Genomic DNA, 12,982 nt, shown 5'->3' on the forward strand with positions numbered 1-12,982 from the left:
ACCAGTGGCAGACAGGTCCCTCCCATCCACCCAGAACCTAGATGCTCCAGCAGGTCTCTTGCCATGCTCACCTTCCTCCTCGTTGGCCGTGAACTCCTCATCCTCCTTGTCAGGCTTCCACGGCCTTTTGTTCCTCTGCATGACGGACTTTGCTTTCTCCTGCTGGAGGCATGAAGGAGACCACTGGGAGGAGAGGCTGGGGCCAGGCCCTCCCACCCCAAAGGGAGAACCCTGGCCCCTCCAAGCCCTCCTACCCTGGCCTAGCTAGGACACACAGAGCATGCAGCTTAAAGTATCTGAGTGCAGCTGCCTCTCCAGGTCAGTGGGCTGCAAAGAGAGGTGCTTGCTCTGAGCAAAGTGCTGCCCCAGTCAGGGGTGTCCTGTCTATAGCCCCACAGACTCTCCCCGATCACCAATCCCCTTAGCCTCCCTGGCAGGTCTGACCCACCCCTCCGCTATCTTTACATTCTTGGATTGTTTCTCTACCTCCTCCTCACTCTCCCCCACTGCCACCTCCTCCTCATTGTTGTTGGAGCTGGAGATGGAGGGGGCAGTGCTGCAGGAATTATCCAGGATCCGGGTGGGCAGAGACTGCAACAGCTCTTCCAGGGGCAGCTCACTCTCCTGTTTCAGCAGCTCTATCTCACGCCGGTGCGTCTCCGAGTCGTTCCCTTCCTGCTGCTCCTCCACCTCAATCGTCTCCTCGTCGTCTGACTCCTCATGGGGCTGGAAGTCCCCATCTGTGGGAGGAGGAAGCAGGGGATGAACCATACACCTGGGGCACTGATAGGGCAAGTGGGGAACCCTGGGGCTAAGGAGCCCTGGAAGTGAAACCTGGTGCCTTTTCCCTGTAGGGGACGCCGGCTGATCTGGCCCTGGGGGGATGGGACTGGAGGGCTCAGGGAATGGGACATGGAATCTTTCATCTCCAAAGAGTGCCATCTCCAATCCAGCCCCAGGGCAGGAGAGACTGGCCAACTCAGGGGAAAGGGACACAAGACCTTTAACCTCTAGGGGAGGACTGGCTGGCTCAAGGTGAGCAGGGAATGAGACACGGGGTGTTTTGGTTCCATACCTTCTTCGTCGATGAGGTGTGGAGGTGGCGGGGGGCTGGAAGTGGTGGAGCCAGCGTGGGAGGAGCTGATGTGGGAGGAGGAGCCAGTCTTACTGGCCATGGGGAAGGTCTCGTTGAGGCTCTGAGTCAGCAGATCTGAGTACTTCTCTGTCTGGCCCACAATGAAGTCCAGCTGCAGGTCCAGGGCCTTCTTCCTTTTCTCCTCCAGGCGAGACTGCTGCTTGAACTGCACCACCTGCCAGTGGAGGGCCATGGGGTGGGCAGGGACATCCAAGTGAAAGAGAAGGGTAAGAGGGAGGTCTCGATAGGCAGCATATTGTTAGCCTGTCGTACTCGCTTCTGAACAACCTTCCTGCTGTGGTCCAGCTGAGGGGCAAAAGGAAATCTCCCCTCTGACGACTGTATTCTACTGCTTGATACAAGATGCTGTGTTAGTGAAACCCACCCTGGAGCCCCAGAGAGGCAGGGACCTTGGGCTAGAGAGTCCTGATGCCCAAGCTGAAATGACAGAGAATAGTGGATGCTGGGAGAGAGAAGCCCAACAGCCTGAGCTAGACCAGTGAAGAGGCATGGATACCAGGCTAGAGAGGCCTGTATGTTATGTGACAATTCTTATATGAAGAAGGCCAGGCCCAAAGCCAGCCTGAGCACTCCCTCTATTGCTGCACGCCCTACCCACCTTCTCCACATTGCTCCAGAACTGCTTGACCTCTTTGGCGATGGAGGAGGCGATGCGCCTCAGCTTGGCCTGCTCCTCCCGCTTGGCTCGCTCCTCCTTCTGTTTCTGCTCCTCATGGTGTCGGATCACCATCCGCACGACCTGGGGCAGAGGAGGAGGGTGAGATGCACTCAGGGGGGACATGGGGGCTTCACTGACCCAGAGCAGACTGTATTGGGGGGTGGGGGAGATCTCTCTAGTTGGAGCCACAGCCCAGGGACATGCTGCCAACCAACAGCTGGGTTACCAGCCAGTTTAAGAAGGGTCATAGAGGTTTCCGTTCAGCACCAAGGACAGACAGAGCAAGCCTAGATGGAGCACAGGAACATGGATAGACGGATGGGTGCTTGGATGGATGGACAGGCAGATGGTGCCTGGATGGATTCCAGAGCACTTGGAAATGCCATCTCTTAAGCCAGAAGGTGTGCTTTCTGGGCAGAACTCTTAGTAAACCCCTGCAAAATGTGCCCAGCAGTCACAGAGAGCTGCTGAGGGCAGGACTTGAACTCATAACACATGGGGGTCATCCAGTTACCCCGATACCAGGCGACCTGCAAACCCTCTGCCTTGTAATAGAGACACTGTCCTGCTGAACATGTGCCTCTCCACCCTCTTTGGCACAGAATGGTGAACAAAAATCTATGTTTCTTTTTAAAATCAGATTTTAAACCTATTTAAAGTTAAATTTGAAATGACAACCTATGTTAAGACCTCAACTTACCATAATCTATTGCATCTATAAAATAATCAAAATTAAATACAAAAATTAGCAGTGCATATTTGGTGCCAAGTTTTAAAGAAAGACAAAGCACTGAACTTGTGGAAGTCACAGGCAAAGCACCTGGAACCAGAGTGTGTTGTAGTCTTAAACTAGCTTTTGACACAAGTAGCCTCTTCTGCACCTGCAGAATAATTTGCTTCATTTCAGTTTATCCAACTAATTCAGTTCAATGACGAGATAATTCAGAGTTATGAAATGAGCTGGGTGTTGAAAAAGCAGAAAAACTTGTTTTCTTCTTCCAATCTATGAATAAAAACTAGGTATGAGAGGATGTGATCTACTAATTCTAAATTTCTGAAGGACATGGTGACCAAAACCACAGTTCAATGCATGAAGTACTTCCTTTGTTTAATAAATCAATTTTCAACATAAAACATGTTTTGATAAACTGTCTAATAAACTTTTCTTGTTTATCTAGCATGTTTAAGACAGTTTAACTATTTAAAAAACATTCAAAACTGTTTTTGTGCATTTAGCTGACTCTCCATCCATATACAGCTTGGCATAAATCACATGTAAAAAAGAAATGCATCATTCACTGTTTTCTAAACTAACAAAAATGTAAAAATTAAGAATCAGAGTAAATGTAAGTTAAACTATGTACTTGCTTAAATGAAGATGTAAGTAGCATATCCTGCTGGTTAACTAAAAGAAGCACCAAATTTAGTACAAAGGTTATATTTAGTTGTACGTTAGTATGTGGTAAGTGTTACAAATCAATGAGAATCAACCTTTCCTTAAGAAAGTAACTAAAAAGTACAAATGCAGAACAAGAGTAAAATAAATGATTTAAATCAAGGCTACCGGCTTGCAGATTTAAATCATGATTAAAATCAGGCATTTATAGCTTTGATTTAAATCAATCCACCCTGCACTGTGGCTTGACCTACCCTGGAATTCCCAGATTTGGCCCTCAATGACTCTTGTGCTATTGATTTCCCAGGGGACCAGTGGGTATGAAATGCTGGCTGAGATCAATCCTGAGTGGGGGAGGATCACAGCAATAGGTTTGAGCCCCAGATGCGTGTAAGAGAGAGTTAGAAGACACAGAACATTTTGATATCATGGGATACTTTCACAGGTCTATCTCAAACGCCCCCAGGTTTGGACCATATACTCTACGGCTCCTCGAGACACAGCAATTTCCAAGACAATCCAAACCCACCTTTGGGCTTTAGGGGACTTAATAAACCAGTCAGAGCTGTTTCAGGGAGCGGCAGAGCTCACCTTCCTGGCCACTCCCCTCTTCCAGCGTCGCTCCTGGGCAAAGTCTGCTGAAAGCCACTGCATCTCCTCACAGAGGTAATCCCAGTGTACCTTGGGGCGAACTGGCTCCGGCACCTTGGAGAGCCTCTTCAAAGACCAGAAACCCTCCTTCTTCATCTCTGCGATGCGGTTCTCAATCTCCGCCTCCTGGAACACAGCACCAAGTCAGCAGGGATCCCAGCCCCCACCCATCACAGGAGACTGGAAGGCAGAGGTAAATCAGGGAGAACCATCCTCTGGGCCGAGACCCATCTGACCCTAATCAAAAGATGACCCACAGTGACACAGGTGTAAGGGACATAAAGGGGCTCTGAGTCACATTACCCCTCCTCCCCAACCCCACTTCCTTCCACCTCCCCCACCCTGGCATGGGCTCTTTGAGGGCATCTGTGTCATGGCCATGGGAGCATGGAGAGCTCCAGCTCAGGGGACCCTTCAGACACAGTCAGCTCCTCACATGCTTGGCCTGCTCAGCGATCTCAGCATGTGTCTTGTCCCACATGCTGGCCGGGTCCGAGGCGTAAACTCCTGGGGACGCCAGAGCTTTGCTTTGCAGCCTGGGCACATCAAAGCCCAGGTGACTGTCCAGAGAGGAATCGTGAGTAAGGTGTGATGGTGAGATGCTGCCACTGGAGGCAGGTGACCCCGAAGAGGCCGGTGACACAGGATTGCTCCCCGTCATTTTGTCTGGTGCAATCTGGGGGCGAAAGAGGATGAGGTGACTGGGACAGCCACTGCCATAGCTACATATGGAACCAGTGAAGTCAGCAGCCCGTTCAGACTAAGGACTGTAAAGTGCTTTTCCCCATGTGTATGCACAAGAAAGACTTGCCTGGTGCTGAAACGCAGCTGTCTCTGGAGTGGAGAAGGGGGCTGTTTATACAGTTATCCCTCACCCAGCATCCAGGTGCAGCCAACTCTCGGCTGAGACATGGCCTCTAATTATCAGCTGCACATAACAGTTTTGGATGGGAAGTGACAGAAAATCCCATATCCACCTGAAACTGCAGACGGAATTAAGGAAGCGGAATGGAATTACATTTAAGATTTGGACAGGACAGTAAGATTAATACTTCAAGTCCTGGGAAAAAAAGGGACAAGACAGCTTTCATAGAAAGGGGTTTCTTAAATCTCTTAATGCTGCGATACTCAGATCTCAGTGATTCAGGAACCAAATTAGTGATCAACATTACTCAAAAGAGCCGCAGTAGTGTGAATTCATTGTTTCATTTACTATAGAAATATATAATAAATTCTCACAGCAAAATGATTAACCGCGTATTATTATTTTATCAATTACAATTGATTAATAATATAGTAATAACACCCTGATTGGTTAATTACTTAGACTGGTTAATAATTAAATCACACAGTGTTTTAACATCATGTGCTGCAAAGAGTCGTAGGAGACACTTTAAAGAGCTATATGCGGCTCCTGAGCCTCAGTCCGCGTATCACTGTCTTAATGAAAGACCAACAGCAAAGGCCTGCTCTACACTACAGCCTTGTGTTGACCTAGCTGTGGAAGTTTCTTCACTTAAATTTGACTTCTGCCAATGCAAGTGCCTCTCTACACTGATTTAGTAACGCCACCTCCCCGAGCGGCGTAGAGCCACAGTCGATATAATTAGGTCGACGCAATGTCAGTGTTGTTTACGCTGCCAGTTACTGGCTTTCAGGAGCTGTCCCACAATGCCCCACACTGATAATACAACCGATACTAGTGCCCCGGTGAGAACAGGCTCCGACAACACAAGGAGCCAAGTGTGCACCCACACAAGCGATATAACAACTGCAGTGGCTGTACGCAGACATTAGGTCAACATCATTTTGTAGGGTAGACATAGAAGTAGTTACTGTCAGCATGGCATTGGGGCCAGCACTGCCTGTGAGGGAAGAGCACCCCCTACTGAGCTTCCACTCTGCTCCATACAGCACAGCGCCCCCTAGCCTCGCACTCGGGTTGGCACGGACTCTGAAGTGAGTGCTCCCTACCCTGCAACACAGCTCCTCCAAGTGCTGGGGTCAGCATTGACTGAAGGGAAGGAGCCCCCTAGCGAGGCCCCATGCTGCTCCCCCAAGCACCACACTGGGATCAGCACTGACTGCGAGAGGAGAGCGCCCCCCTTCTGAAACCCCAGCAACATTTGAGTTTCTCCAGCTCTGCCACCCAGGCAGCAATGCAGAGCGTTCCTGATCAGCTCCAAGGCCAGGCTGGGAGCCCCTACCTCACTGTGCAGTGCATGGTGCTGTTGGGGAGGATTGCTCTGCATTTTACTGCTCCCTTGCTCTTCGCCTCGCGCCCCGATAGCTTTGCTCGTGGCCGAAGTGCTGTCGTCCTGCTCCAGTGCATGCTGGAAACTGGCCTCATTCTGGTCAAGCAACCGCTGGGACGAACTGTCCAGCTCCTGGGTCCCCTGGCAGCCCAGCCTGCGCTCGGGGCTGCCTGTCTCTGAATCACCTGACAAGAGATGGGGAAGTAGCCATTAAACGTGTATTCATGCTGTCAGCCAGGCGAGCTGAAGGGACTCCTCTGCTACAGAAGGCTGCCCATAATCAGAAGGCAACACCCATTTCCTCTGGGGAGACTCACCTTGCAAAAACAGAACTAGATGGGAGTATGTCTAATGGTTAGAGCAAGGGGCTGGAAGTTAGAACTCCTGGGTTTTAGCCCTGGCTCTAGGAGAGGAGCGGGGTCTAGTGGATCAGAGCAGGAGGGAACAGAGCCAGGATTCCTTAGTTCTGTGCTGTGGTGTAGACACTGATCTTCAATGGGGAAAAAAAAAGTTTATAATGGGGAAAAACTTCCTCCCTGACTACACTGCCTTTTGCTGCCAGTTCTACCTGTCAATCAACTACCAAGAACTGGGAACTAAGCTCAGGACACAGGACACTTTATTTTCAATTGCTGTTCATATTTTAACAACTGCCGAAGTTGGGATAAGCAGGAATTTGGCCTGATCTAAGTTGAAAAAAACCTGCACTGATTTACATTACACCAATCAACATGCACTGTGGCAACTCCATAATACAGACACAGTCTACTGCCTTAAGTGGAAAGAGTTGATCAGGAAGTTTCCAAGTTCAGCATCACTAGTATAAGTGCAATTTTAATGCATCCAGGACTAAGTTTTGCAGCTGAAATTAATTTACTTAGCAAGAATGCTCATATACATCTTACTTATATTATTATTACAGAAGCATCTAGACGCGTGAGTCACAAACCAGGACCGCACTGCGCTAAGTGCCGTACGACAACAGAACAAGAAGACAGCCCCACAGTGTTAAAGTTTCCTTCTAGCAGGAAACAAAAACATCTTGAAGTAAACAACATTTTGAAATAGTTGGAAATACATCACCTTCTTTGTCAGGATTCCCCCAAGAATGGCTGCTTCCCAGTTTGACACAGGGAATCCATAATCAACCTCTGCCCATCTGATCCCTCAGAAACAGGGCCGGTGCAAGGAAGTTTCGCGCCCTAGGGGAAACTTCCACCTTGTGCACCCCCCCCGAAGCCCTGCAGCAGCTCCCCGCCCCCCCGCCCTGAAGTGTGCCCCCCGCCCCCGTGGCAGCTCCCCGTGGCAGCTCCCCATCCCCGGGCCTGAGGAGCCCTGCGGTACCTCCCCACCCCAGCTCACCTCTGCTCCGCATCCTCTCCAAGCAGGACTGCGCAGTGGAACCCCTGGGCTACTGGCAGCGGCGTGCTGACCCAGGGGACCTCCCTGGGTTGCCAGCAGCGTGCCAGGGCAGCCCAGAGGATTCCGGGGGCCCTGGGGTCTTCGGTGGTGGGGGGCCCTAGCTTTGGCGGTAATTCGGCGGCGGGGGGCCCTTCTGCTCTGGGACCAGTCGCCAAAGTGCCCCGGAGACCCACCGCAGGCCCCCTCCACGGCCAAATTGCCGCCGAAGCGGGACCAGCTGCCGAAGTGCAGCCGGGTCTTCAGCAGTAATTCTGTGGCAGAGGGCCCCCGCCGCAGGTCTCCAGAGCACTTTGGCGACTGGTCCCAGAGCGGAAGGGCCCCCCGCCGCCGAATTACCGCCGAAGACCGGGCTGCATGTTGGCAGCGGGTCCCACTTCGGCGGTAATTCACCGGCGGGGGGTCCTTCCACCCCGGAGCGGAAGGACCCCCCGCCAGCGAGGACCAGGAGCAGAAGCTCCAGGGGCCCGGGCCCCGCGAGAGTTTTCCGGGGCTCCCGGAGCGAGCGAAGGACCCCGCTCCAGGAGCCTTGAAAAACTCTCGTGGGGGCCCCTGTGGGGCCTGGGGCAAATTGTCCCTCTTGCCCCCTCTCGTGGGGGTGGTCCTGCTGGTGCGCTGACCCAGAAGAAGCCCTGGGCTGCCAGCTGCCGCGGCGGCATGCTGACCCAGAGGAAGCCCTGGGCTGCCGGCTGCCGCGGCGGCGCCCTGACCCGGGGGGACCCCCTGGGCTGCCGGCTGCCGCGGAGGCGCCCGGACCCAGGGGGACCCCCTGGGCTGCCGCGGTGGCGCCCGGACCCAGGGGGACCCCCTGGGCTGCCGGCTGCCGCGGCGGCGCCCGGACCCGGGGGACCCCCTGGGCTGCCGGCTGCCGCGGCGGCGCCTGGACCCGGGGGACCCCCTGGGCTGCCGGCTGCCGCCGGCAGCTCAGACTCCCTCTCTGCCCCAGCAGCAGCGGCTGCTCAACCATTTTAAAAAAAAGTTGGGGGGCGCTTTTTGGCACCCCCAAATCTCGGCGCCCTAGGCAACCGCCTAGTCTGCCTAAATGGTTGCACCGGCCCTGCTCAGAAAAACACAGATCACTGATGAAAAGGGCTAACACTTTTGAATTTGGGATCTCAGAAGGGTTTCTTACAGTGGGAAGGATTCACTTGCCCACTGCTGAAATGCACCTGCCTGTGGGGTGAAACGTGACACTGTTCTGGAGAACATCCAAAGCTTCCTGCTGCAAAGGCAATGCTACACTGCTGGCTTCCTGCAAGAGGGGGACAAAGCCCTAAGCCACCAGAGAGCATGTCCCAGCCATACCTGTGTGAGCTGAGAACTCCTCCTCCTCGTCAGACTCCACTTCCACGGTTTCTCTTTCCCGGGGAAGACTGCTCCTGCAACAAGATGGGACAGGATTGGGGCCTGGGTCCAGACTTCCTTCTCCCTTCACACTTTTCTAAGAGGTAACAAATAGTCCATCCGAGCCCTTTCCTTGGGAGGATATTCCACAGGGATACAATCCCCCCACATCCCCGTTCCTCCCACTTTTTCCTGCGCCCTTGGTCCAACATGGCTCGCACAAACCAGTCCTTGGGTTTAGCTAAACCTGTCTCTCCGGGCCTGAAATGCAGCCGGCAGAGTATGGACCTAGCTGCAGGATATAACGGAGAGTTTTCTCTGAGCACCAGCTACCAAATCCCTGCCTACGGGGAAAGGCAGAGACCTGTTAAGGGTGCTGGGGAGAGACAGGGACACTCTGTCGGTCCAGTGCAGAGCCTGGGAGATGGTTGGCCACCAACAGCAATGCCTAGATGTCGTCAAGGCTGGTATAACCCATCTCCACTTAGCTCGCTGGCTTGGCTCGTCTGCCAGGGACGATGTCCCAGAGAGATAGGGTGGAGTCAGGAGCCCAGACCCTTGCATTCTCACCTCTAACCCTGGCCACCTCCCTGTCCGCCACCTTGCCCATGCTGTTGCTGTAACGTATCCCTTATCCCATATTAGCCCTTCTCCCCTTTCTAATCTCCCACCCCCTGATCTATTGATGCCCTGGCATCCCTGTTACACTCAATCTTGGCCCACCCTGTGACCCCTTCCTGACCCATCCCTTGTCACTCCACCCCATTGTCATTACCTGCTAACTCCTGGCTCCCACTCCACTGACTTCATCCTGCTCACCACATTACTGCACCCCCAAACAGCAACCTGCGCCCCTCCCCTTCACTACCCTGACCCCCATAAGTCCCAATTCTATCACACCTTCCTGTTTCCTGGTCCCATGTGCCCAGCTGTTCCTTGTTACCCCATGCCCTGTCCCGTCCCTGCCAATCCCACAGCCCCACCCCATCAGCCAGTCACCCTGTGTCCCACCACCACCAGTTCAGTCATTCCCTGATCCTGCTGTGCCCACCCCCGCCTCCGGTGTCCCGTCTTTGCTAACTCAGGTGCCCCCTGACCCCACTTTGTGATGCTGTGCCCTGGAGCTCTCTCATCATGTCCCAACAACCCAGTGAGCCTGTGCCCAACCACCTCCAACCCTGTAACCCCCTGACCTCATACTGCCAACCTCCTTGCCCTGTATCCCTCCATCGCCAACCCCCATCCCACTGATTCTGTCACCCCAGGTCGCTCGCCTGCCAACTGATGATCTGGTCCTGCCAGTCCCTGCATACCATGCCCTGCCACCACCAACTTTGCCAAGGCCTGACCCTGTCCCACTAACTCCCTCACCCCACGCCCTTCCAATGCCACACCTGCCTCTTGAGCCCCATTGCCTCCGCCGCTCCCAATATATGACCCTGTACCTCTCGCCCCAGCCCCTCATATCCTGCCATCCCTGTCACCCTACATTCCCATCTCACTGCCCTTTCCAACTCCAGCACCTCTGGACTTTGTCCCGACAACTTAGCCACTCTATTTCCCACCACCTTCAACCCACTAAGCCTCCGATCCTGGCCTGCGAGCCCTGTCACCCCTTTTCCCACCATCCCAGATGCTTCTACGACCTCCTTACCCAGTCCCACTTTTGCCTCCAGCCCCTTTGATACCTGAACCCATCCTGTCAAGCCTGTCATATCAGGGTTTTGTCCCACTATCCCTGTTCCCGCCACTACCACACCCTGGTCCTGTCCTGCCAACCCTACCAATTCCGCAGTCCTGTAATCTGTGTCCTTCAAGCCTGATACCCTGGGTACCGTCACCAAGTCCATTAACCCACTCACCCGCTGACCTCGTCCTGTCTCTGCATATCCCTCTACCTCCAACCAACCCAGATACTCTGGATCTCTGTATCATTAAACCTGTCAAACCCATCATTCTATAACCTCCCAACCACATTACCTTACAACTCCGTCTTGCCAAGCCTGTCACCCCCACACCCACCATTTTCCTCTTCCCAAGACCCCACGCTGCCGAATCCTTTTTGTCAACCACCTCTGTCCTGCCTGGAGACTGTTCTGCCTCCGCTGTCACTACTAATCTTGGCATACTGTGTCCCGGCGACCCCTGACTCAAACTGACAAACTCCCATTCCCCCTGATCCTGCCCCACCAGCCCTGGTGTCCCTGGATCCTACCCCACAAACTCCATGACTACCTGTTGTGCCAACACCTGTGTCCCCTACCCCACTAAACCCATGGCTGCCTGCTGGGCCAACTCCTGATCCTGTCCCATCAACCCTGATGCTCCCTGCCCCACGGATCCCACAACCGCCTGTTGCACAAGCTCTGACACCCCCTGACCCTGCTCAGACCCCCTCAGATCTACTACTCTCTGAGACAGACCCCCTAGCTGTGCTACCCGACTCCATAGCCCCGACCTACTGCAACCCAACCCTTCTTGCCCTTTGACCTCTAACCCCTGCCCTCCTTCAGCCCCTAACCCTATTCCTCTTTGATCCTGTCAGCGTCAGCCCCTAACCCTATTCCCCCTTGATCCTGTCAGTGTCAGCCCCTAACCCTATTCCCCCTTGATCCTGTCAGTGTCAGCCCCTAACCCTATTCCCCCTTGATCCTGTCAGCGTCAGCTCCTAACCCTATTCCCCCTTGAGCCTGTCAGCCCTAGCCCAGCCCCCTCTTGCCCCCTGATCCCCAGTACCTAACCCAACACCTTTTGACCCCCACCCCTAACCCAACACTCCTTGCCCTCTGACCCTTTAACCTCTGACCCCTATAGTCCATGCCAACATCTTTTTGCCCCTTGACCCCTGCACACCCTAACCCACCACCCTTTTGCCCTTTGACCCCACCCCCATTGCCCAGCACTCCCCAGAGCGAGGCTACCCTCTCTTGGGAAGGCGGCGGTTAGTGCCACGCGGGTAAGGGGCCCGGCCGTTGGCGGCGCACGCGCCCCCTCCCATCCCAAGCGCGTCTCGCGCCCCCATGGGTAGGGGCGGGGGGGGGAGCGCGGAGCCCCGGCCGGGCCGCCATCTTACCTGGGTGGGAGGGGGGAGGAGGGAGGGAGGCGCCTCCTGCTCCGCCTCCTCCTGCCGCCGCCGCCTCAGCCCCAGCGCCGCCGCCGGGCAAGATCCGCCGCCATCCGCAGCCCCCCGGCCGCAGCCCCGCCGCCCCTCTCGCGTTCGGGTCCCGCCGGCCTCGATCAGCCCCGCGCTGGCCCCTCCCCCCCGAATGCCGACCCCGAACCAGGCCCCGCCGAGCCGAGCCGAGCCGCCGCGGCAAAATGGCGGACGCCACCACCTCCACCACCAGGGCCGGCCCCCCCCGCCCGCTTCGCCGTGCGCCAACTCTCGCGAGAGGTGACAGGGAGACACAGTCAGAGCTGCGAGGGACGACGGGAAGTGGAGTTCAGGGAGGGCTAGGGGGCAGAGCAGGGCCAACGCCGCCCCGAAGTCTCGCGAGAGGAGGAATCTGGCGAGCGCGGGAAGTGAAGTCCCGACTCCCAGCGAGGAAAGAAAGAGCGCTGAGCTCAGGGAATTGTGGGAAATGGAGTCCAGCCCGGATACATGGCGCAGGGGATGACGGGAAAAGTAGTTCCATGGAGGGGGCTGCAGAGGTGGGCGTTTGGAAATGTTATTCCATAGAGCCAGGACAGAAGGGGATGCTGAAGAAGGTAGTTCCATGGAAACGGGCGCGGAGAGACAGGAGGTTGCTGGGAAATGTAGTTCTCCAGCAGAGTGCCAAGGAGGCTGCTGGGAAGTGTAGTTCCATGGAAGGGTGTCAAGGATTTTCCCCACCAATTTTTGAGGGGGTCTTTCCCTTGAGCTCTTCCATGAGAACTCTGGACCCGAACCATGGTGGAGTGTCACTATCTACTGTCTGGGGAACTTAAACAAAACCTTGTGGTCATTTTTCTCTGCAAAATTTTCTACCATGCCCCTTTTGCTGGTGCTCGTGGGCAGATGTGATCGGCGCCTTCGCCTAGACGGAGCCATGGATGGGCTTTAAGAGAGAGAGAGCGCGAGCGGATGTGCCTGTGCTATCACTTGCTAAACCCGTGGGGCCAGG

General features: G+C 54.8%; 1 protein-coding gene across 6 annotated transcripts in view; it reads right to left on the bottom strand.

Annotated features, from left to right (window-relative positions):
* Window positions 1-11,930, bottom strand: part of SRCAP (Snf2 related CREBBP activator protein) — a 30,498-nt gene extending 18,568 nt beyond the window's left edge. For 2 of the 6 annotated variants that reach the window (XM_030562304.1, XM_030562300.1), the window contains exons 1-9: window positions 9,244-11,930; window positions 8,841-8,914; window positions 6,069-6,301; window positions 4,298-4,537; window positions 3,802-3,987; window positions 1,755-1,895; window positions 1,076-1,310; window positions 487-740; window positions 72-162 (exon numbers count right to left, since the gene is read on the bottom strand). In XM_030562304.1, coding sequence (XP_030418164.1) covers window positions 72-162; window positions 487-740; window positions 1,076-1,310; window positions 1,755-1,895; window positions 3,802-3,987; window positions 4,298-4,537; window positions 6,069-6,301; window positions 8,841-8,914; window positions 9,244-9,443 — 1,654 coding nt within the window. In that variant the 5' untranslated portion in view covers window positions 9,444-11,930. Of the gene's footprint in view, window positions 1-71; window positions 163-486; window positions 741-1,075; window positions 1,311-1,754; window positions 1,896-3,739; window positions 3,988-4,297; window positions 4,538-6,068; window positions 6,302-8,840; window positions 8,915-9,243 lie in introns of those variants that run through there. The other 4 variants (XM_030562301.1, XM_030562302.1, XM_030562303.1 and 1 more) reach the window with 4 other exon arrangements.
* Between the last annotated feature and the right edge of the window lie 1,052 nt (window positions 11,931-12,982).

Source organism: Gopherus evgoodei, chromosome 4 (assembly GCF_007399415.2).
Source record: "Gopherus evgoodei ecotype Sinaloan lineage chromosome 4, rGopEvg1_v1.p, whole genome shotgun sequence".
Lineage (NCBI taxonomy): Eukaryota > Metazoa > Chordata > Testudines > Testudinidae > Gopherus > Gopherus evgoodei.